At 35.7% G+C, this 26,330-nt stretch overlaps 1 protein-coding gene across 1 annotated transcript; it reads left to right on the top strand.

Annotated features, from left to right (window-relative positions):
* The first annotated feature begins 15,005 nt into the window (after positions 1-15,005).
* Positions 15,006-25,136, top strand: LOC131951249 (aldehyde dehydrogenase, mitochondrial). Its single transcript, XM_059313604.1, has 15 exons — positions 15,006-15,165; positions 17,497-17,643; positions 18,020-18,124; positions 18,766-18,906; positions 19,306-19,385; positions 19,663-19,712; positions 19,923-19,984; positions 20,312-20,440; positions 21,501-21,614; positions 21,854-21,956; positions 22,298-22,479; positions 22,871-23,035; positions 23,849-24,006; positions 24,241-24,355; positions 24,671-25,136. Exons 2-15 carry the CDS (start codon positions 17,512-17,514, stop codon positions 24,701-24,703), a joined length of 1,569 nt encoding a protein of 522 aa, XP_059169587.1. The 5' UTR covers positions 15,006-15,165; positions 17,497-17,511; the 3' UTR covers positions 24,704-25,136.
* The last annotated feature ends 1,194 nt before the right edge of the window (positions 25,137-26,330 follow it).

Below are 26,330 nucleotides of genomic sequence, written 5' to 3'. Positions count from 1 at the left end.
CAACTGCAATCACGCTTCGGGGATCACCGCGACCTCTGTCAACATCTGGAACACGGATGCGTACATTGTCACCCACATCACCATCTTTAAATTTTGTATTTGATGTTTTAAGCATCTTAGCACCTTGATTTTGCAAGCCAGTATGAGCAGCTGACCTGTGTTCCATGATGTCTTGTTTGTTGTGACACAATCTGCAGGTAATGTTCCCTCCGTACCCTTCGTCTGCTTCATTGGGTATTCCACAAATAGCATGCACATCGTTGCCACAAGATCCACAAGAATGAGCTGCACTACAATGTTTTTCACAAACTATACAGAATCTATTGGCCACATTATTTTCACGCAACTGGTCTGGACGTTCCGCCACGGCAGCAGATGTGTTAGCTGAAGATGTCGTTGCATTTATGGCAACCTCCATTTCTTGTTCAATGTTCTCAAGATCTTCCTCAGTAACTATTTTATTGAGAGCCTCTCTTGGTAGATTTGAAGTGCTAAGTCCCACTTTTGCTTTGCATCCAAACAAGGCTTCGTATGGTGATTGTTGGATTCCTTGATGAAAAGAACGATTTTTCATAAATTAAATGAATTTGAGACTCTCAGCCCAATGAGCTGATTCATTTGTTTGCATCCATGTCATCATCATGTTTTGAACATCTTGATTGGCACGTTCGACTGAACCTTGGCTTTGGCTATGCCTTGGTTTTCCGTGAACTAGTTTAAGTTCAGGCCACATTTTCTTTAGTTCAGAAATAACTTGATTCACAAACAAGTGCTAAACAATACGTTACTCACAATGAAACCGCACCCTGAATAATGAAAACGCGATCACAACTTAGTATAGATAGAACATTGGCCAGGACGTCCCGGCCAATGCGCGCATTGGCCGGCCAATGTACAAAATACGCTGTCAAGTTTAAGCACTTCGGACTTTGGCCAGTACGTCCCGGCCAGTGCGCGCATTGGCCGGCCAATGTACGAAATACGATCTAAGTTCTTAGTTCTTCGGGCTTTGGCCAAGAGAGCCGGCCAATCCGCGCATTGGCCGGCCAATCCTGGGTTTGGCCGCACTTCGGGCTTTGACCGTAACATATATATATATATATATATATATATATATATATATATATATATATATATATATATATATATATATATATATATATATATATATATATATATATATATATATATATATATACATATATATATATATATATATATATATATATATATATATATTTGTAAGCCCTGCTAGGGGGGGGGGGATAACTAAAATCTATCTTACCCTTCCCTAGGCTTATCTAACTAACTACCGTCCGGTCAGTGCAAGTCCGGTAACCCAGACTGGTTAATAACCTAACCTTAGTCTAAATTAAAAACAAAAAAAAAACTTTTAACAAATTAATATAAAATTTATTTAACAAAATAATAAATATGGAACCAAAAGTTATTATAAAAAAACCAGAATCTAGATCTAGACAAAACACTCAAAACATACAGAACTCAACGAAACAAAACACCCAATTTCGGACCACCGTCGTTACCATACACCACATAAACGTGACACAGAAACTCTTCAACACACAGGCCTCGACATTCCAGCAGAATGTCCCTCCATGTCGACACACCACATTCACGAACAAAGAAACCAATACTACGAACAAAGAAACCAATGCTACGCACAAGAAAATAGTCCCTAATACAATAATAAGTAACATTCTGGACATAAAGCAAAGTGGAGCAACAATCCAAAACAAAGTTTGCATAAATAATAACATTAAAATATAAACAAGACACAATAACCAGGCTACAAACCATTGTAAAATCAAAATCATATCAGCGCCATAATAGCGGACTACTTAACTAAAAACCACAACAATCCTAAAAGGAACACAAAAAGCGACATTCGCCTTCTTAGTTACAAATAATTATAACAACAGATAAACACACTCCAGCCGCTCACATATATATATATATATATATATATATATATATATATATATATATATATATATATATATATATGTGTGTGTGTGTGTGTGTGTGTGTGTGTGTGTGTGTATGTGTGTGTGTTTAAATAGCATACGTATAAAGGCTATTATTTCATAACGATTTTAAGAACCTAACATTTAATTTTATGATATTCATAATTAATTAACTTTGAAATTGAAAGCGATACGAGCGGACTTGTGAGAGTTATTATTACTTTCTGATGGGCCTTGGGGGGGGGGGGGAGAATTATCTCTGCTATCAACTCCCCAACACCCTCTAATTGTCTACCCCTGCATTCGTGTAACGATATCCAGTGGTATTTCTAGTGACAAAACTGGGTCTGTCCGGTGTAGTCTACCACAAAGTGGATCCACATTATGATAGCTACAGCAGTATAAAATATAAACTAGACAACGGTGTCAGTCTCTGATAGGTTCTAATCCCTCTACTCCACAGGTAACATTTTTATGACTGTCATAAAACACAAGCTTTTGTCCTTATTTCCTCGTTCACAAAAATAAACGCGTGGTAGTGTTTTTATACTGCTAATCTCATTCATAACTTTCGCTGACAAAGAACTTTACTTTTTACTTTCTCGTATATACGAAGTATAGAGAAAGTCTTGTAATCGTGCAAAAAAAGAAAATCGAGATTTTTGCAAATCTCGACGTTTTACATCTCACTGATACGGAAAAACATAATTTTGCAATCTTGTCCGTATGTCTGTGTGTCTGTGTGTGTGTGTGTGTGTGTGTGTGTGTCCGTGTGTAAACACGATAACTTGAGTACCGTTACAGCTAGGTTGATGAAATTTCATATACAAGTATTTTATCAAAATCGTAGATCCGTATCAACTTTTGAGCGATTTCGGATAACCGGAAGTGGTACTTTTTCTACTTTGAATTTTTCAAAAGCCTATAACTTGAGTACTATTTCAGATAGATAAATGAAATTTGATATGTAAGTAAAAGATCTAATTCTCTACCTTCTGTCAAATTTTGAGAATTTTTCGTTGACCGGAAGTACTTATTTACGCTACTTCCGATTTCTCAAAAAACTAATGTAAATTTTAAAAGTACTAATAATATTGCGCACTATTATGCGCTTTTTTATTCGCGTTCACTTGGTGTGCAATTAATTTGTCTACGAGATTTTATTCTATTTTTAAAACTTTAAGTATTTAAAATGGATTAAAAATCATGTCTATAGCCCGAGTTCCCATCCCCTGTTATTTTATATAAGAATATTCGAGAAAGTTTAGGGGAGATCACTCCCGGTTTATTTTAATGAAGTCAGCAAGAATATACACGCAACTCTCTCTAAATGTTATCAATTCATTGAAGTTGAAGTATGTTTTTGGTGAAGTTCAAAACGAGCTTACATTTCTATTTCCAGTAATAAAACATATTAATACCTTATTTAAGAAATAGTTTGTTTATCTTATGCGAATCTAAGAACAACGGCAATACAATTTATAGCTGCACTCCTTCCCCACCCCCCACCCCCTCTCTGCCTTTCCAACTATGGACACATAAAGAAGGTACAAAACCAAAACCCTTGTGCTGTGAAAGGGAAAGAATAAGAGACTACGGACACCTTTATAGACTAGCTTTAGGCTTAGGTGCAGAGTTTCTTCCAGGCATCTCTTTTTTATCGGGGGGGGGGGGGGCTCCCCCCCCCCCAAACGATATGGAATTTATATAGAAAAAAATAATCTTACCAGTCCCCCCCCCCCCATAAAGTAGCAAGTCCCTTCCCGTAGAAAAAGTCTGAAAGAAACGCTGCTCAGGTTGTTCGTCCGCAGCTTTAACACGCAGGGCTACCGTGTGTTTTCAGATATTGAATCCGCATAATTTAGGCCTATATGTAGTTACATTAAAGTTAGCTTCATCTTTTTTTTCGAGCCACATTATGCTCTCTCCTACTCCTTATAAGCAGCACTGTAAGTTTGCTTTTGGTTTGTGGCTATATGCCTGCAATAAGGTTTTATTAGATAAAATTATTAATGGATAAAAACTATCCTATCCAACTTTTTCCTATAACCAGAAACACATATAGGTTGGGATTTGATCCGAATATAGTTTAGAGTTATGTTTCGTTAGATTAGTGCTAGAGTGATGCGTTCTGTAGCATAGACCCTATCTTTATTGACTACGTCGTATCATACCACAATTTAACACAGAATTTGGCCCATTCTCTCCAGTGTACCTGATTTACTGCTGTCTTTGCACTTTTAAACAGGCAATATCACCTATGCTGTTAATAGTCACTGGTCTGATATCGAATTTTCAATCGCTGCCTAGCACGTTTTTACGTGTAAAAAAATAATAGTAGCAGTCTGTTTATTTTTCACAAGGTCAGTAGTCGACCTAAATAGGAATCGATTATTATGAGATAAGCTTAGGTTATCATATAATAAAGAAACGGCTAATCTTGCATTTGAAAATATCTATAGTTTAGCATGGGGAGAAACACATTGGTAGTTAATTTTTGCTAGTTAGTGTCATCACAACAATGCCCGTACCTGTCTGGGGTATGAGACCCAACCCAAAGATCTCCATCGTCTTCTGTACAGGGACATTTTTGTCACGTGTTGCCCATTTTTGATTTGTCAGACTCAAGGTCGTGTCGCCAGGTGTTTGCTGAATATAAGGCAGCCTCTTTTGCGCTTTCCTTAGTGGTTTTACTTAGAAGAAACTGTGTCCGGTCCTTTCTTAAAGGTTTATGTTGCTGATTGGGTCAGGGGCGCCCGGGGACAAACTTTCAATTTGTCACCCCCCCCCCCCACCCCGGGGACAAACATTCAATTTGCCCCCCCCCCCCCCGCATATATTTTTATATTTATAATGCAAAACTGCAGCTAAAATGGGCTTTTAATTTTTTCCAACCCATTTTGGCCCCCCCCCCCCCTAGGGTCGGCGCCCGGGGACATATGTACCCCCCCCCCGCTACGCCTCTGGATTGGGTCAAGCCTGTGAGCATCTTTCTTGATAACCCTCCATGTCTGCTCCCCACAGCAGCTCTGATTTCACAGTTGACGAGGCGCACCTTGGTGGTCACATGAAGCTCTCGGGAAGCCAAGATTTGTTGTTGTTTTTTTGCTAATCGAGGGCGGCTCTTGCTTGCCGTTCCTAGATTTTACACTCACAACAATGCCCATACCTGGCTGCAGAGCCGTAGCGCGGGGGGGGGGGGGGGGGGCAGGGGTGCGGACCGCACCGGGTGACACCATTTAGGGGGGGTGACACCAAGGCAAGAAATAGCAAAATATATATGAGTGGGTGCAAATCGAAAGTTTGCGGGGGGGGGGTGCAAATCGAAAATTGAAAGTTTGTCGCTACGCCTCTGGGGGGGGGGGGGTGACAACATTAAGTGCCGCACCGGATGACACCCGACCTCGCTGCGCCAATGCCTGTCTGGGATATGGATATGGGGCCCTACCCAAAGATCTCCACGGTCTTCTTAACAGGGCCATTTTTTCACGTGTTGCCCATTTTTGGGCGGACTGCTTTTTCCACCAAATGACTAATTCGGTGTAACTTGTTCAGCATAGGTAGCGTAAAATGTACGTAGTTTTCATTCAAATTGGACCAAAATTGGAAGCTGCTGCCTCGCAGGCTGTTGAGTGATCACCGGTAGTTACAACACACACACACAACGTGTATGTATTTCTTTAAATTACACTATTTATTACATTCATAGCATTATCAATTGTAATTAGTTCTTATTATGCCCATTTAATCATTTATCAAATTGACGCGTGTTTTTGGAGTTGTTAAGAATGTTGTTTACTTAGCGTTTATTCCATTTTTACTTTCTCGTATATACGAAGTATAGAGAAAGTATTGTAATCGTGCAAAAAAAAATCGAGATTTTTACAAATCTCGACGTTTTACAGCTCACTGATACGGAAAAACATAATTTTGCAATCTTGTCTGTATGTCTGTGTGTGTATGTGTCTGTCCGTGTGTAAACACGATTACTTGAGTACCGTTACAGCTAGGTTGATGAAATTTCATATATAAGTATTTTATCAAAATCGTAGATCCGTATCAACTTTTGAGCGATTTCCGATAACCGGAAGTGGTACTTTTACGCTACTTCCGATTTCTCAAAAAACTAATGTAAATTTTTAAAGTACTAATAATATTGCGCACTATTATGCACTTTTTTATTTGGCGTTCACTTGGTGTGCAATTCTTTTGTCTACGAGATTTTATTCAATTTTTAAAACTTTAAGTATTTAAAATGGATTAAAAATCATGTTCCCATCCCCTGTTATTTTATATAAGAATATTCGAGAAAGTTTAGGGGAGATCACTCCCGGTTTATTTAAACTCAGGGTAAGGATTTACCTGCTTCTGATAGCAGTGGCGTAGCGAGGTGGGGGTGTCACCCGGTGCGGCACTTAATGGTGTCACCCCCCCAGAGGCGTAGCGACCCTTCCCGGGGACATACTTTCAATTTTCGATTTGCACCCCCCCCCCCCCCCCGCCTTCAAACTTTCGATTTGCACTCCTCCCCTCAAACTGTCGATTTGCACCCCCTCAAACTTTCGATTTGCACCTCTTAAAATACTATTTAACACTCGAATTAATCACTTAATTAAGTGGAATTATCATTTTTCTCTATATATTTTGCTATTTTTTGCATTGGTGTCACCCCCCCCCCCTAAATGGTGTCACCCGGTGCGGTCCGCACCCCCCCCCCCCTCGCTTCGCCACTGACATACTACCCTAGAAGTCTTATGACCGAGCACTGGCACCAAGGTCAGTGCTGTGCTGCTATAGAAACATGCAACAATCCTTAGAATTGCATCAGACGGGGTGTGTGTTGCGAATTAAATAAAGACGGTAAAAAAGTCTTGATCATTAAGCAGATCTACTCATACTACTACAGAATAAGCACTTATCATTTATCGAGACAGCTATCTACATGCTACTGAAAGGATAGGGTTTGTACACTTAACGGAAACCCACTTAACATTAGTTAAGATATTAGTGGAGTTAGAATCAAGATCTCGATTTAGTTTAATTTAAATCACAACAAAACTACCAGCGTATCGTGATGGCTGAGGTACATATTAAATATTTAACAACAGTAATTTTAAGTATCAATGATATAATTGTGGAATGTAATTTTTTTAACATTAAGAGTAAGAGATTAAAGCCTGATCTGTTGCCTCGCTATCAATGCTCTTATTAAACCTGATCTAGAATAATCTAGATCAGGGATCTCCAAACTTTTCAGTCCGAGGGCCGCATTAACTATCAAATTTCAGTTCGGGGGCCAGTTTTCTGAGCAAAGTTCCTCAGCCATCACCAACAAACGTTTTTTCCGTGGACAAAAAGATCTCCGCGGGCCAGATAAGAGGACCTCGCGGGGCCGCATCTGGCCCGCAGGCCGTAGTTTGGAGACCCCTGATCTAGATCTATGTTCATGGCATATAGATCTAGATTCTAGTAAGAGAAATTTTTAAAAATGCTTTAAAATAGCACTATAATAAGGGTATAGTATAACTCATCATCATGTTTAGATGGTATCTACTTATGTAGCCCCAACTATAGGTAGCCTCAAATGTAGATAGCCAAACTGTAGGTAGCGAAAATTGAAGGTAGCCGAAACTATAAAAAAAAAATAACTATAAAGAAAAGCGTGGGTGTCTTCCTTAACATTAGTAAAGGTATCCAATAGATACTAAAGTGACCCACGCTTTTCTTTATAGTTATTTAAATAGTAGTCTATAATTTATTTTCTACTTTTTAGTGCATCATTACATAAAAGCTTGTTATTAAAACGTTTTTTATGAATTTTTTTTTTAATTTGGGACATTTTTTGGGAAATTTTGTTTTTAAGGACAATCTAGCCTGAATGCCGTTCTAGTTTTTGACATTATTGCAATCTTGTTTTATTGGAAATAACAATCAATAATATCGACCATAGACTTGACTGGTAATTTAGAAAAACAGTTCTCAGCCCATTTTAATGAAATAAACTTTTTACAAGATCTTCTCCAGTATTAATAAATTTGAAATTTTTGCGATAGTTATCGTTTGTTACACAAATTAAATGTCAACAGTTATCCATATAAATAAAACGCTATCTAGACCACTCGCCTGAGAAAAATGTAAAGTCTATTTTAACAAATCTTGTTTGATTCTATTAAACAACAGACGTTCATTAAATAACGTTTATAACTTTATTTGCAGATACACATAGGATTTTATGACTTTTTGGAATTCACAAGCTAAATTTATCTGATTGTGAACAATATTCCAGCCTAATGGCTTCATTACTTATAAGAGGAGTGTTTAAAACGTGCCCTATGCTATTGTTCACGAAGTGTGGAACTTCCATATTGTCCTATAATGAGTATTTTCCTCCTAAAATACAAATTAAAAAGTTCTTTTACTCACAAACAATAAAACAACATGCAGTAAAAAGTTTCAATAAGAATCAAAGAGCCCAAGTGTCAAGAGAAATGTACTTTTTATTTTTTTGTAAAATATTCAAGTGCAGCCAAGATGAAGTTGAATCACTTACAAGAAAACATCCACGATTGGAAACCATGTCTCTACCACTGCTAGAGCAAAAAGTAAACTTGATGTTGTCTTACAATTTACCTTTGTCTTTGATCACTAAAAATGTAAGGCCATTGATCAAAACTTCATACGAAGAACTTAGCAGGAGGTTGGAGCTGTTACAGGCTAGGTCCTTGTTGACTGACAATCCTGTCAGAAGTCAGGACAAAGTTTTTTATTTTTTGGGATGTGATGGCAAGGAATTTGATATAGGATACAAGAACATGCGTGATGAGCTTGATGCATTAGAAGGATGTGCAAATAAATCTGAACGTATTTCTCAAATATTTCGTTGCACTCAAAAGGATGTTGATTCACTTATTACTAAACATCCAGATTTGGGAGCCATGTCTATACCACTGCTAGAGCAAAAAGTAAACTTTCTGTTGTCCTACAATTTACCTTTGTCTCTGATCACAAAAAATGTAAGGCCATGGCTCCACACTTCACACGAGGAACTCAACAGGAGGTTGGAGCTGTTACAGGCTAGGTCCTTGTTGAATGACAATCCTGTCAGAAGTCAGGACAAAGTTTTTAATTATTTGGGATGTGATGGCAAGCAATTTGATATTGGATACAAGAACATGTGTGATGAGCTTGATGCATTAAAAGGATGTGCCAATAAATCTGAACGTATTGCTCAAATATTTCGTTGCAATCAAAATGATGTTGATTTACTTATTACTCAACATCCAGTTTTGGAAACCATGTCTATACCACTCTTAGAGCAAAAAGTAAACTTGATGTTGTCTTACAATATTCCTTTGTCTCTGATCACTAAAAATGTAAGGCCATTGCTCAAAACACCACACGAGGAACTTAGCAGGAGGTTGGAGCTGTTACATGTTAGGTCTTTGTTGACTGACAATCCTGTCAGAAGTCAGGACAAAGTTTTTAATTATTTGGGATTTGATGGCAAGCAATTTGATATTGGATACAAGAACATGTGTGATGAGCTTGATGCATTAGAAGGATGTGCCAATAAATCTGAACGTATTGCTCAAATATTTCGTTGCAATCAAAAGGATGTTGATTCACTTATTACTCAACATCCAGATTTGGGAACCATGTCTATACCACTGTTAGAGCAAAAAGTAAACTTGCTGTTGTCCTACAATTTACCTTTGTCTCTGATCACTAAAAATGTAAGGCCATTGCTCAAAACACCACACGAGGAACTTAGCAGGAGGTTGGAGCTGTTACAGGCTAGTTCCTTGTTGACTGACAATCCTGTCAGAAGTCAGGACAAAGTTTTTTATTTTTTGGAATGTAATGGCAAGCAATTTGATATTGGATACAAGAACATGCGTGATGAGCTTTATGCATTAGAAGGATGTGCCAATAAATCTGAACGTATTGCTCAAATATTTCGTTGCAGTGAAAAGGATGTTGATTCACTTATTACTCAACATCCAGATTTGGGAACCATGTCTATACCACTGCTAGAGCAAAAAGTAAACTTGCTGTTGTCCTACAATTTACCTTTGTCTCTAATCACTAAAAATATAAGGCCATGGCTCCACACTTCACACGAGGAACTCAACAGGAGGTTGGAGCTGTTACAGGCTAGGTCCTTGTTGAATGACAATCCTGTCAGAAGTCAGGACAAAGTTTTTAATTATTTGGAATTAAGTGGCAAGAATTTTGATATTGGATACAAGAACATGTGTGATGAGCTTGATGCATTAAAAGGATGTGCCAATAAATCTGAACGTATTGCGCAAATATTTCATTGCAATCAAAATGATGTTGATTCACTTATTACTCAACATCCAAGTTTGGAAACCATATCTATACCACTGCTAGAGCAAAAAGTAAACTTGTTGTTGTCTTACAATATACCTTTGTCTCTGATCACTAAAAATGTAAGGCCATGGTTGCACACTTCACACGAGGAACTCAACAGGAAGTTGGAGCTGTTACAGGCTAGGTCCTTGTTGACTGACAATCCTGTCAGAAGTCAGGACAAAGTTTTTAATTATTTGGGATGTGATGGCAAGAAATTTCATATTGGATACAAGAACATGTGTGATGAGCTTGATGCATTAAAAGGATGTGCCAATAAATCTGAACGTATTGCGCAAATATTTCATTGCAATCAAAATGATGTTGATTCACTTATTACTCAACATCCAAGTTTGGAAACCATATCTATACCACTGCTAGAGCAAAAAGTAAACTTGTTGTTGTCTTACAATTTACCTTTATCTCTGATCACTAAAAATATAAGGCCATGGCTCCACACTTCACACAAGGAACTTAGCAGGAGGTTGGAGCTGTTACAGGCTAGTTCCTTGTTGGCTGACAATCCTGTCAGAAGTCAGGACAAAGTTTTTAATTATTTGGAATGTGGTGGCAAGCAATTTGATATTGGATACAAGAACATGTGTGATGAGCTTGATGCATTAGAAGGATGCACTTGTCCATCTGAATATCTCCAAATGAGACTTGAATGTGACAAAAGAACAGCTGATTATCTGTCATCTAGTCTATATCTGCGTAACATCAAAACAAATAAACTGAAAAGTACTTTAGACTTTTTTCTTAACGAAGCAAAACTAAATTCAGAGTATGTAATTGTGCATAGAAAACTGTTTAAATATTCTGTGCCTAGATTAAAACAGAAATGGGATTTCAGGCAGGCTGCGGGTATACCGGTCGACAACTACTTAAAGCTATGTGAGAAAAATGGAACTTACAATAGATTGAATGCAGATCTTGTCGCTTTAGAAGGCTGCAAAACAAAAAGTGAATATTTACAAAAGAGACTAAAATGTTCTAAAGAAACAGCTGATAAATTGCTCTCACCTACTAAGCTAACGGGCACCAGTACCAGCAAGATAAAATCTGTTTTAGATGTCTTGTTGTCGGAGATCAAAGTGCATCCTGAATACATTTTAAAAAACTCGAGTCTATTCAAACTTTCTGTTCCAAAGTTGTTTCAACGTTTTAAAACACCCGAGTCTATTTAAATATTCTGTCCCAAAGTTGCGACAGCGTTGTAAAACACCCGACTAGCCCCTTGATTTGTCATCACAATTTTCCATTACGTCCGCAATGGAATAGGATGTCAACTCACATCATAATTTTGTCTGTATTAGGTTTTTGTTTATATTGATTTTAGTTTCGTGTAGCCTATCCATTTAGTCACAACTTGTTAATGTTGTGGTTAACATTTTATTACAAGTCTGTTGCTGTAATTGGTACTTGGGGGTCGTCCTGAAATGACGTCACACTCGTAGGGGGGAGGGGGGGTCGTAATTTTGTGACGATGTGTGATGAGGGGGAGGGGGGTGTCTGATGATGGGACGTCACACTTTTTCATTATAAATCAGCAATGTTAGAACACGAGTTGTGGCCGTATTTCGCGTTTTAGACAACTGTTTTAATAAATTGTAATAGGAATTGATTAAAATACTCTGTTGAGAGAGTTCAGACAAGATTTTGGGGGAAAAATATCGATGTTTTAAGAAAAAAATTCAACTGCAATTTGAGGGGGGGGGGGGGGGTTGTAGACTGAGGCGTGACGTCATTTTAGGGGGGGGGTCTGGCTCTTTGTGACGATGTGTGACGGGGGGGGGGGGGGAGGTAAAAATCGTCCAAAAAAAGCATCCATTTATGGATGACCCCCTTGAATACAGAATGTAAAAAATGTACCCATTAGCAGTTTATGCTATGTATAGATTATGCTTTGCCTTATGTTAGATCATGCGACGTGCCTGCTATAGTAGATCATTCATGTAACTGTTGGCCAATTGGAAACATGATCATCTATGGAGATGTGATGCCATGTAAGTAGGCTTACATTGATTGGAGACTCCATACTTCTATCTTCACAAACAAACAAAAATGAGTATGCGTGCAGATTAGTAGATTGGTGTCTTGTCTGATGATTGGTGTCTTGTTAGTAGATTGGTGTCTTGTATGAAGATTGCTGTCTTGTCAGCAGAATGGTGCCTTGTTAACACGCTGTTGTCTTGTAAGCAGATTGGTGGTGTCTTGTCAGCAAATTGATGTCTTGTCAGCAAATTGATGTCTTGTCAGCAAATTGATGTCTTGGTCAGCAAATTGATGTCTTGTCAGCAAATTGATGTCTTGTCAGCAAATTGATGTCTTGTCAGCAAATTGATGTCATGTCAGCAAATTGATGTCTTGTCAGCAAATTGATGTCTTGTCAGCAAATTGATGTCTTGTCAGCAAATTGATGTCTTGTCAGCAAATTGATGTCATGTCAGCAAATTGATGTCTTGTCAGCAAATTGATGTCTTGTCAGCAAATTGATGTCATGTTAACAGGCTGGTGTCTTGTTAGCAGATTGCTGTCTTTCCCATGGGTTGGTGTCAGACTAACAAAGATAATATTTATTTTGTTAACATTTTGTTAACTTTGGTTCTTTTAAAATTCTTACATTAAAGTATGTTTCAAAAACTGTCATTTGCTTGTGTTTTTTTGTGATCCATTGTGTCAATTACAACCAGTGACGTAGCGAGGTCGAATGTCACCCGGTGCGGCACCTAACCCCCCGCCCCCCACCGTAAAAAAAATATATATCGATATATACACACACACAGATATGATATATATATATATATATATATATATATATATATATATATATATATATATATATATATATATATATATATTCCATACAAACCTGTAAGTATGTGTATATGTATTAAACATTTTTTTCTTCTGGATGTTATTATGATTCTCAACCAAACCCCCCGTCCCCGTCTTCCCCACGGTGATTGCTTTAATTTTAAACTGCTCAGATGATACTAACGATTTGTATTTATATACGGTTATAAATTCAGCTGCAGGTTGCATGTTTTCTTTATAATTTGCACGTTTACGTCATGGTGTCACCCCCCCACCCCTCCATCCTTGTCAGGATTGTCCACTTTACTCTTAAAAGACTTTTTAATCTACTCTAATTAATCATTTAATTAAGTGAAATTATCATTTTTCTGTATATATGTTGCTTTGTTTTGCCTTGGTGTCACCCCCTAATTGGTGTCACCCGGTGCGATCCGCACCCTCCCCCCCCCCCCCTCGCTACGCCTCTGTCTTATAGTCTTATCGTTTTAAAATGATGCTATTAACATAGTTTTTACTAGTGTCCCATGTAAATAAAATTCCATCATTTTTGTAGTGCTCAAATCATTTTTATGTTAAATCTAATATATAAAGCTCAGTTCTGTATGTAATGCATTTGTATGTCGTTGGAATTGTACGAATTTAAAAGTTAGAAAATTATCGTGCGCATTTGTCTAAATTTATGAGCTAAAAAATTACTATTGAAAGTGTTGGGAAATAATTTTCATTTTTCAAATTATAGTAATAATTGTCGGCATGTTCATTAAACACAAGTTTTAAAAAAAATATCATCTTTTACAAAAATTCTAATTATGTCTTTATTTAGTCCTATAGCACTTACTTCCCTTTGATAAATTAGGAAAAACACAATTACTTCCCTTTATAAAACCATTGCATTCCGTGAAAATAATTTACTTTTTAATTACTTTGTTTTGGTGTTGGGAAAAAAAATAATTACATAATTAGCGGGGATTGATCAAGTGCAAATGTTGTAGGTATTTTACGGATAAGCTTGGAGTATTAAAATTGTTTATTAAATTGAAACAGGCGCGTTCGTTTAAGTGAGTGCAAAAGACTGTGAATAAGTTGGGGTACTATAGTCGTTCATTAAGCTAAAACAGGTGATTCCGCCCCGGGCGTTTATGTTCGCGTTAGTGTTTTCTTTGTGTTTAGGTGGGTTTGCGTTAGTGGTTGCGTTTTAATTTGGTTCGTTTTCGTTCTTTCTTTTTTCGTTTTTGTTTGTGTTTTTTTTGTTTGGGTTTGTATTTGTGTTTTTGGTTGGTTTTGCGTTTGGATTTGGTTTGTTTTCGTTTGCTTTTTTCGTTGATTTTTTTTTTGTTGGTATTGGTGTTTGTGGTTGGGTTTGTTGTTAGGTTTTTGTTTTCGTTTGCTTTTTTGTTTGTTTTTTCTTTGTGTTTGTATTGGTGTTTGTGGGTGTGGTTGTGTTTGTTGTTAAGTTTTTGTTTTCGTTTGTATTTGTAATTGTGTTAGCGTTATGTTTGCGTTTTGTTGTTTTGGTTTTGGTTGGTTGTGGTTTGGGTGGGCAATGCCGGGTTTATGATGATTACTAAACACACAGGTAATGGTCTTTAACAGAAAGGTTTTTCACAGAAGCCAGAGCAGGGCCTGGCCGGGACGGCTAGTAGGAAATATAAAATGGATAGCAGAGAGTAAAATGTCATTTTTAGTGTTATATATTAATTATATTAGCACGTTCATTTTAGTTAGGTAAATATATCAATATTTAATAACATGAACACGATTTCTAAGCAGACACCGTAACCAAAATGTTTATCTGTCGGTCTTTTATAGAGCGTGACACAACTTTGCCGGGGTCACCACTTGACCTCTGAACCTTGTGCAAGAAACTATTTACTGTAGCAAGCACCATTAGCTTGTTGTTGGCGTTGGAGGTCTGCAAGAAGTAGATTTCTAGAGCAGTTAAAACACTCTAACGCGACTAGCCTAGATCTATTATAATTATATTTCGAAGGTACGTATGTTTTATCGTTTAGGGAGAAGCAGTAGGTGATGATATATAAAAATTAAAAAAATAATCGTAGATCTGGTTGTACTTTTTAGATCTAGATTCTAGTTTCATCTAGATTCTAGATCAGGGGTCTCCAAACTTTTCAGCCCGAGGGCCGCATTAACTATCACATATCAATATCAGTTCGGGGGCCAGAGTTTCTTTTAGGCATCCTTTCAGGGTCGTGGCGCCCCTCCCCCAACGAAATATAATTTATACAGAAATAGACTATACAGATTTCAAGTATCCACCCCCCCCCCCCCAACCCGAGGTCCAGGTTTACTCTCAAATTGTTCTTCACCTGTTTCATTCTTGAAAATGCTTGTTCACACACGTATGTTGTACGAAAATTTGAAAGGTACTCTGATGCAAAAGTTTTTTATATTAAGAAAGTCTTCCTTGTGCAAAAACTTATGAAAACCCATCCGCCCTTCTTTGAACATGTCTCTAATAAGGAAGTCATTTTCTTGCAATTCAATGACCTCCAGCTGCAGTTCATCTTTGCAAGTGGCCACATTTGCTTCAAATGGGCTTTGAAACAGTCTCACTTCTTCTGCCTTTGAATCCAAGTCAGAAAACCGCTACTGAAACTGCAGCTGGAGGTCTTAAATGATCTCGTATGTAAATGACGTGGGGAACTCAGTGGTTGCTTCAGCCGTAAAGACCTTGCACTGCTGAAAGTGTGTCAAGTTATTAGCCTGTACTTTTTCCAAAAACATGACAAGTTTGTATCTAAAGGCCTTTAGGTGGGTGTATAGATCAGAAACTAGATTTCACTATCTTGTCATTTTAGGTTCAGAAAATTTAAATGACTAGTTATGTCTGCAGCAGAGACTAATTTCTATACCCACTATTCATCAGACAATAAAGAAATAATGGCTGTGACTTGCCTTTTCTATCAGGAAGTGCCCTATTTCTTTTCTTAAATACTCTGCTCAGAATTTTCTTGCAAAATTAACAATCTTACCGATGTGAAATATGGTAAATCTTGCGATTTTGTGTTTGTCTCTGAACTATCTATGGTTAGATATCCTCTTCGGTAACAGTGTCATACATTTATGTAGGGAAGCCAGCTCTGGTGTTATGTTCATGTCTTTATCCACACCTCTAATGAACACAAGAAGTTGAGAGATGGAACAGCTGCCCAGCGAGTCATCCATTGCAATTGAAAAATGGCAAAACTTGCTTTCATTTTTCACTATTAGAGTCACTATATTTTCACCAATGTCTGCAACATGGTGAGTAATTGTATTTGCACCCAAAGCTACATTTTCAAATAGTTTTGCTCCTCAGCCACCTCCAACAAACATTTATTCAGTGGACAAAAAGATCGTCGCGGGCCGGATAAAATGACCTCGCTGGCCGCATCTGGCCCGCGGGCCGTAGTTTGGAGACCCCTGTTCTAGATCCATGATTCAAGATTGCTAGATCCCGGCTAGATCGGCATTCGGTAGATCCTGTTTTTGTTTTTTAGGTAGCCTGCCTTGGTCCTAGATCTAGTCTAGACTAGATCTAGAATCTAGTAGTGGCTAAATCTAGGAAATTAGAAGTTAGTTATCCTAGCTAATTGATCTGATGAGGTTCGGTTTCTGAGCCCGTGCACTGCAATAAGCGATATTGAGGTAAAATTCTAGATCTAGATCTAGAAACTCTAGATCTAGGAAAGTCCAAAAGTGAAAATAATAGGCCTAATACTTTAAGTTTTTAATAGGCCTACTACTAGATCTAACCTAGTTCTAAATCTAGATCTAGTACTAGTCCTACTAATCTGAACTAGATTCTAGATCTAATTATAATTTATAATAAATAATTAGATATCTAATAATTTATAGTTAATAATAATAGGCCAAGGCTTAACAACAACATATTTAGTTTTTTTTTAGTAGCCAGATCTAGACTTGTACAGTAGTGTACAGACAGGAAGAAACGAAACTAACCAGAACCTAACCAGAACTAGACTCTAGCATCCTAAATGTTATGAAATAGATTGTGTGATAGATTTGTAATAAGTATACCATCAGTCTATGACTAGAACTAGATTAGATCTAGAATCTAGAACCTTGTAAAAAAAAAAGGCCTCCGATTAATCTTCTTAACTTTTAGAACTTTGGAACATGAATAAATTTAAATGATACCGATTCTGCCTTTATTTGTTGATTTTTACAATTGAGTCTTAGGGGAAAATGAGAAACTATCAGAAATGTTTCTGTAACCTCACTGCTGCATTTGGCTTTAAAATACTTGCTGTTTAATTAATGTGTTATCATTGTTTAACATAAATATTTTATTTTCCAGAAAAACTGCCACAAAATGTCAACAATGCTGCAGTTGTTGAGGTCTAGAGCTGTTGCGTCTGCTCTAGGGGCATCAAGCTCCATCCATGCAAGATCCATGTCTGCTGCACCAAAACCTATAACAAAACCAGAAATCAAGTGTGCTAAGGTAAATTAGTAGTCTACTAATCAATGATACCGATTGATAGATATGACTAATAAGCTGTACCTACATGTTACATGTATGCTAATATAATTGTTGATATTATCTCATTTGTTAGGCTACAACCCTATACATTTTTACTATACTATTTCTAGGCCCATAGGCTATGAACCCATTTGTCATATTGTATTATTAACTAATGTAATCAAGCATACTAGTACATAATTAAAAAGCATATCAAATTATAAAAATGTAAACAAAATATCTTATTTACATACAATTTCAAATTTGGTTTTTATGAAATATTAGTTCAAATTAAGTTAGACTTTAATTTTCTATAGGATCTATGTAAATTATTAAATTTGTACCTCAAATTGTTTAGATTTTCATCAACAATGAGTTTGTGAATGCTGTGAGTGGAAAGACCTTTGCCACCATCAACCCAACGACAGAGGAGGTGATCTGTGAGGTGGCTGAAGGTGATAAGGTAAACCTTCGCAGTATTTTGGAGGAATGTTTTTATTCATTTTTTACTTGAAGATTTGAGGGTGTTAAATATGCTGGCTAATAGTTGGCATCCTAATATCCCGCTTGAAAAACAGTGGTCTCTTTCAGTTAGTGATAAAGGTACAAGTGAGAGAAAAATATGGATAAGATGTTTTTTTATGTAGTTTATGCATTATAAATTAACTTATATGGAACAAAATTTTAAAGGGCTAGCTCATCGAAATGAATTTGTCTGCTTACACGAAAGTCTCGAGTTTGGCTTTCTGGCTAGTGTCTTAGCATGTCCCTGATTCCACCCTACTCTGATAGGTACCTCAGTGAAAGTAAAGGGAGTTGTCATACTGCTGACCACACTATCCCTTCAAAGAGGTCACAAAAACAGGTTAACTTTATGTCACCTGCCCAGTGATCTGTTAGGTTCAAAACAGAACTTTATGTCATAACAGATATTCAGGTTCCTATACTATTTGTGGAAAATATGTAATTTGTTACAACAAATTTGTAGTATTTGTAAAAGGAAATGAAAGATGAAAAATCTCATCTTAATTTTGAGTGCTTGTTTCTATTTTTATGTGCTATATTTAGCTGTAGTCTGCATTAAAGTGTTAATTTCTCTTGCAGGCCGATGTTGACAAGGCTGTTAAAGCTGCTAAAGAGGCCTTCAGGCTGGGGTCTCCATGGCGAACAATGGATGCCACAGAGAGACAAAATCTTTTGCTGAGACTTGCAGATCTGATTGAACGAGACAGGAACTACATTGCTGTTAGTATTATGGAGCTTTACTTTTCTCTACCCTCAAAAACTACCTTTGTGATCCATCCATTTATCACGCTACAATATGTCAAATTTATTTTTTTAAATATTCTTTTTAAATGTATGCGGAGGGATGATTCAGTGCCGTAAATGGATGACCACTTGCTTTTTAGTTTTTGTTATATCTTTAAAACAGTTATCAGATGTTTCAGATATGTTTTATTTTGCACGTTTATTTTGGTATTAATTTAAAAGTTTAGCGTATTTTAAAATCCATAAAACAATGGTTTATGAAAATCAACTATGTTTCATGAAATTAATGTTCCTGATCCAAGTATTGTAAAATTTTGTTCTGTTGTTGTTTATAATTTATCAATTGACCATTGTTTTACTTGCACTACTTCTCAGTCTCTAGAAACCCTTGATAATGGTAAACCATTCAGTGCTTCATTTGCTGTTGATCTTGACCTGACAATAAAATGTTACAGGTACTACTCAACTCTTAATGTAGACCTAATTAGGCACTACTTTTAAATAGTTGCAAAGAATCTATACTATCTTAATAGTATCCATGTTTATTTTCCTTAACTGTTTGATGTAAATTACATTTTAATTTTTTAACTATGATAGATTTGTGTATAGCTAAATTATTTTTTACAAAGTACTTTGAATATAGTTTTTAGTTTCTTACTTATCCATACTTTAGTTCCTTGAAATTCAAAAGCTCAACAAAATTAGAATGTGGTTTTTAATTTATGTTTTTAGATACCATGCTGGGTGGGTCAACAAGCGTGGAGGTAAAGTTGTCCCAATGGGTAAGTACACGAGGATTATCTGTTATTCTTTTTATCTCTGCAGTCTTCAGTAATCCATCATTAAAGTATAGTTTGTGCTAATTGGATGTTAAATTAATTTGGTTTTGTATTTTATTTGGTTAATTGTTCTCTCAACAAATTAATGCTAATTATTACCTGAATATAAAGCAACTAGTGGGTCGTTTGTTCATGAATTATTTAAAACTACAGATGGGAACTACTTCTCCTATGTGCGTCATGAACCTGTGGGTGTGTGCGGACAGATCATTCCTGTAAGTTATATCTGATATTTATAGTGCTTATAGTTTCTCTATGTTGTAAGCTATTTTAAGATCAAAACACTCGATATTTATACTGCTTATAGTTTCTCTATGTTGTAAGCTATTTTAAGATCAAAACACTCGATATTTATACTGCTTATAGTTTCTCTATGTTGTAAGCTATTTTAAGATCAAAATACTTTATATTTAAACTAGTTTTCTATGTTGTAAGGCATTTTTAAGATAAAAAAAACTTTATTTCTTTATTTACACTGCATATAGTTTTCTATGTTGTATGGTATTTTAATATCATAATAGATTTCGTGTTTCTAATTTCAGTGGAACTTCCCCCTCCTGATGCAAGCCTGGAAACTGGGCCCAGCTCTTGCTATGGGAAACACAGTTGTGATGAAGCCAGCAGAGCAGACCCCACTTACAGCACTCTACATTGCCCAGTTGGCTGTTGAGGTTTGAGTTCATTTTCTTACCATTCATGGGAGCCTAGTTTTTTAAGTTACCGAACAGACAAATACATTTAATGAGAAGATATTATGTTATTTCTAAAACTCTATTTTTTATTTGAAATATTAGTATCCACCTGAGCTATAGTAGGTAGAGGACTGAGCTTGGGCTCTTAAAAAATTCATAAAAAACGTTTTAATAACAAGCTTTTATGTAATGATGCACTAAAAAGTAGAAAATAAATTATAGACTACTATTTAAATAACTATAAAGAAAAGCGTGGGTCACTTTAGTATCTATTGGATACCTTTACTAATGTTAAGGAAGACACCCACGCTTTTCTTTATAGTTATTTAAATAGTAGTCTATAATTTATTTTCTACTTTTTAGTGCATCATTACATAAAAGCTTGTTATTAAAACGTTTTTTATGAATTTTTTTTCAGTACTTTACATGTTTTATTTACAATAGAGTTACATGACTAAAAACCATTGCGCGCCTACTGAACATCACGTTCAGTAGGCGCGCAATGGTTTTTGAACGCAGCCATTACGTGATGGCGCAGCTATTGAAGGTGATGACGCGTGTGGTGTGGTTGGCTAGACATGCCTACTAATTCGGTCCAAATTTTAATTAATTCATAAAAAATTAATTAGGCATCCAATTAAGTCAAATTTAGATTCAGATTGCATTGTCTTCATGTCTTGACCCACGTGCCAACTGTGAATCGTGTCGGTCAAGTAGAACTGTCCGAATTTTCACTCCTGCGTTTCCGTCTAGACTGACGACTGATGACAGAGGAAGTGAGTTAAATAAAAGCTTGTAAAAAGTTAAAATGGGTGGGCATTTCACTTATTGCAGTATCCCTTCATATGCTGAGTTTAAAAAACTGAAGAACCTTCTGCACTTTAAGCCTTTGGTTGAAACCAATAGGGGTGGTCATAATTTAAGTAAATTGAAGTTGGAAAAAAAAAACTAGAAATTTGTTTAGTACAAAAGAGAAATTTTTAACTAACATTCATGGTTGACAGTGCAACATGTGAAGCTGATGTCATGTCTGTTACAGGCAGGGTTCCCACCTGGTGTCATCAACATAGTCCCAGGCTTTGGTCCCACTGCTGGCGCTGCCATTGCTGAACACATGGATGTTGATAAAATAGCTTTCACTGGATCTACTGAGGTGAGTCTGGTCATTGTTGAAATATATATTTTTTTAAGTATTGTATTCAAACTTGTTGTATTATAATGTTAAACCAGACACAAAAAATCTTGGCCAATTAGGTAGCATTAAATGATCACATTAAACTTTTTAGTATTTTCTATGTATCATAAGCAGGCTAAACATTGCATAATAAACTTGTATTCATGGGAGTTTTAAATAGCTTAACTTAACTCGTTAAAAAATTAATTTTATTTTAGATTGGTCAGCTGATTCCACAAATGGCTGCCCGCTCAAATCTTAAACGAGTTACCCTTGAGCTTGGAGGCAAAAGTCCTCAGATTGTTTACTCAGACAGCAACAGTGAGTCTTGTTCAAACATAATATTTATGATAATGAAAGTAAAGGCATCTGGCCATAGTGCTTACCACACTATGCCTTCATGCGCTGAAGTCACATGAACAGGAATTCAACTTCACTTGCCCATTTTTACATTTTACTATATATGATAATAAAATATACGAGGATTTTGATAATGGGTATAGAAGTACTTTAAGTTTTTGGGAAAAAAAATTATTTTAAAAATGTCTTATTACAAGAACAATATTTAGAACAAGTTCCTTGTCTTGTTACAACATAGAACAAGTTCCTTGTCTTATTACAACATAGAACAAGTTGCTAATGTTGTGTACTGTCTCTTCCAGTGGCTCAAGCCATAGACAGCACACATGTCGGCCTCTTCTTCAACCAGGGCCAGTGCTGCACCGCTGGCTCAAGAGTTTTTGTTGAAGATAAAATTTACAAAGACTTTGTTGAGCTGGCTACAGAAAAGGCAAAGAAGCGAACTGTTGGTAACCCTTTCACAAACGTGGACCAAGGACCTCAGGTGAGAACATGTTCCATGATATCCTCCAACTAAAAGGCTGATTTACAATAGAAAACTTTCCCCTCTGAAGTATAGAGTGCATATTATACAACACGATATAAAAAATATTTTTTACTGTCTTTTTTTACAATTCAAAACATATTTTTAACATCTTTTTTCATTAGAAAAAGTTACTTATTTGCAACCATGTAACCGCAAGCAATAAATCACTAGAACAAAGCACTATTTTAACTAAAGATTTTAAAGTAGTTATAAGATTTGTTTTTTAAAAAAAAAGGTTAACATTTTCTCATAATCTATCCTTATAGTTCCTATTATAGATAAATTCTCTCATAATCATACTCTCACGAATATTTTTGTTAAAAGTTTTCCAAACTTGTTCTTCATCCAGGTTGATGGGGACCAGATGGGTAAAATTCTTGACCTGATCAACAGTGGCAAGAAGGAAGGGGCAACAATGACTGTTGGTGGAAGCCGAGTTGGTGACAAAGGATATTTTGTCGCTCCAACTATCTTTGCTGACGTACAAGACAACATGAGGATTGCCAGGGAGGAAGTAAGTCCTCTGGCTTGTTTATTTCTCTTTCTTTTAGTAGATGAACTTTACTAAATGCATTTAATTAACCTACATCAGCTATAACCTTTAAAATTAATATGTATATCTGTCATCCCTTAACTCTAGTAAGACTAATGACACTCCCAGTGTCTTATATTTTCTCTATTTAATCTATTGTTTTACAGAATTGTAAGTTTTCAATTATATATCTTTCTTCTTGATATTGCTAGAGCTACCTTTTTAGTTGTTTTTATTTTTTGTAGTTTTCCTATTGGTTTTTTTTTTATATTTTATTAAAAAAAAGGTGCATTGCCCCACTGAATAATTAATTAAAAGTAAAAAAAAAAGTTCCCTTTCAAACCTGACTGTCTATATGGCAAGTGAAGTAGAGTTCACTTGTTTCTGTGACCTCGGCATATGAAGAGCTAGTGTTGTCAGCACTATGCCCAGCCGCCTTTTCTTTCCCGAACGTGAGTTAGGTACCCATCTAAGTTGGGTGGACTCAGGGACGGTGTACTGGCTTAAACCCGGATTCGAACTCGAGAATTACAGGCTAGCAGTCCAGCTCTCTACCACTAAACCACTCCGTCCCACTAATTAAAAGTACTTTTTCTTATTCCAATCCTAACCATGATATTGCTAGAAAAATTATAACTTTAAAACAAAAAGTATCAACCAATGTGTATTTTCCCCATTGAAAATTCTGGTGGCTTAGGAAAATGGTCCTGGTCATGAAGAATTAATGTTAATAATGACAAGAACTTTATCCTAAATTTTATACTTTCTAATGTTTCAAATATCACCATTGAACAGATCTTTGGGCCGGTGATGCAGATATTTAAGTTTAAAAATGACCAGGAGCTGCTAGAGCGAGCTCACAACACCATCTATGGTCTGGCTGCTTCAGTGTACACTCAAGACCTTGACCGCGCCATCTTCTTGTCCAACAGTCTCAGGGCTGGAACTGTCTGGTGAGTACACACAGTTCTTTATGTTCTTCCTCTCACAAGACTACCTGGACTGACGCAATCATCTTTGTTCTCTAAACAGTGCTTCAATTAATCTAAACAAGCAATTTTTTACAAAAATTAATTTTAAATTCTGTAACTTAAAAAAACTTCACAGAAAGCAATTTTTTTTACACCTGTTTTCTTTTGATTTTATATTTAAAAAATTTTGAGTTATCTTTTATTTTTATTTTTTAGGATTAACTGCCACAATGTGTTTGATACTGCTCTTCCTTTTGGTGGGTACAAAATGTCTGGCCAAGGGAGAGAACTTGGAGAATATGGTGTTGAAGCTTATACAGAGGTTAAATCTGTAAGTTTTCCTAGTTTGGGTCTACACTGTTGTAGCTTACACAATTGTAACTCAACAAATGGCCTCTACCCACATCACTGTTTTCATTTTTAATCACAATTCACATTATCATAAGGGGTTAACTTTAACTTTATCCCTAGCTACTCACTTAAAATTACAGAGAACAAAATTTTTCTTCTACTAAAACAATAAATAACAATAAATAATTTTTTTAAAATCTACAAAAAAATTATAATTTATTTATTATTTATCTCAAAAAGTATTTTAATTTAATGGTACACATATTCTAAACTCCTTTTTTTTTTTAAATTACAGGTGATCATGAAAATTTCTCAGAAGAATTCCTAAAGAAATCTCACGAGTATGTTGAGGTCGTGTGATGCCTCTGTCATATCATTTTACTGCTGGTGTTACTGTATATAGTGTTATTGTTGTGCCTAAACTGCCAGGATGTCCCTTTGTGGCAGCTGCCATTTTGCTACCAAAAACATGTACCAGAAAATCAAGTTAGTTTATTCTGTATTCAAGTTCATGGTTATGACTTCTGTTCAAAAACTTTCTGAATTATTTGAATGGAATTTTATAAAATTGGAAAAAAGTGTATCATTTTGTACTAACTCTATTGCAATGTTGTAAAATTAAAAAAAAAAATAATTGTACTATTTTTACTAACACTATTACAATGTTGTAATATTGTTGTTGCAAGTTTTCTATTTACAACTTATTATATTGATGTATGTTGATTTGTAACCTTAGTTGCATTAAAATTGTTTCATGAAAATTGTCTTTGCATGTTATTTCAAAAAACAAATTTAAGACCCCTTCTGAATGGTGGCTTTGCAGCTTTTGTGTAGGCTATAGGTTAGTCCATGGTGCACAAAGCAAAATGCTGAAAATTTAAAATTACTGATACTATATTTTCCATTAGAAAAATATAAATTGAAATGACAGGGTTTTTTTTTAAAGTATTCAAATATGATGGTATGAAATAAATTAAAAACATTGCTGATCTAAATTAAAATAAGTTCCAGTGTATAACTATAATATAATTTGTAAAGCACAGTTAATTCCCATCTTTCTTAGACTTGGTTCTGCTCCGGTGGTTTCTCTGAAACTTATACAGTCTAACATTTCAAATTATAAGGAAAGAAATATATTTTGTTAACATGTAATTATCACATGATATCAACTATAATTCAAAAGTAAAATGGTTTCTTCAATATGCAAACAATTACTTTGAAAAAAAATAAATCTGAACAAAATAAGTAATATACTTTTAAATGCAAAGATTTAAAACACAAAAAACAATTTGAATAGTATTTACAGTGGTATACAAAGGCATGTATTATTTATGTTGCAGGGTCTGTAATTTAAGAAATCATTATGTAAGTACTTGTAATAGAAGCAAGGGTATGAAATGCATTAACGAAAGATGTATTATTTAGTTTCACATAGACTTTTTAAACTGCGAAGTCTTAAAGTTCTATTTTGTTATGTTTATTAGTTGGAAATTTCATATTTAAAAAATTTACTTAGGCCAATTTTGAAATAAATAATAACTTAGTTTTAATAATATTAATATATCACTCTTAAACATTTGATAATGGCTACTCTTAATCGTACACAAGAAGAATCTAAGATTATTTTTAAAATGCTCTGTGATCTAATAAAAAAAAAATGTAGAAAAGCAACATCAAAAAAAAAATCATTGGATTATAGTGTGTCAGCTGTCAGGCTACAGTTATTGATTGACAGTTTCCTCAAAGTGGGTGGAGTTCAAACTTCTCCCATATTTCTATTTGCATAATGTTGTGTGTCATGTGTAACATTTGTTGGAAACACCTGGCTCATGGTGTGTGTCATTCCAGCTGACACACTACAGTTAGACCAGAGATTATTTAGGTAACGCAGTTACAGAAGAAATGTGGAAATAGACACTGGAAACATTTTTTTTCTTAATAAACTATATCATTGT

The sequence above is a fragment of the Physella acuta genome, unplaced genomic scaffold (genome assembly GCF_028476545.2).
Source record: "Physella acuta isolate Inbredline_101_S28 unplaced genomic scaffold, ASM2847654v3 ptg000805l, whole genome shotgun sequence".
In the NCBI taxonomy this organism is placed as follows: domain Eukaryota; kingdom Metazoa; phylum Mollusca; class Gastropoda; family Physidae; genus Physella; species Physella acuta.
Note: the sequence above shows the minus strand (reverse complement) of the source record. Positions and strands in the feature narration are given on the sequence as shown.

Excerpts from the sequence above, each read along its gene's own strand:
- LOC131951249 (XM_059313604.1), top strand. The coding sequence starts at position 17,512 with ATGTCAACAATGCTGCAGTTGTTGAGGTCTAGAGCTGTTGCGTCTGCT. Across the intron at positions 21,615-21,853 it reads CTTTCACTGGATCTACTGAG|ATTGGTCAGCTGATTCCACA; the intron begins GTGAGTCTGGTC and ends ATTTTATTTTAG. Across the intron at positions 22,480-22,870 it reads ACGTGGACCAAGGACCTCAG|GTTGATGGGGACCAGATGGG; the intron begins GTGAGAACATGT and ends TTCTTCATCCAG.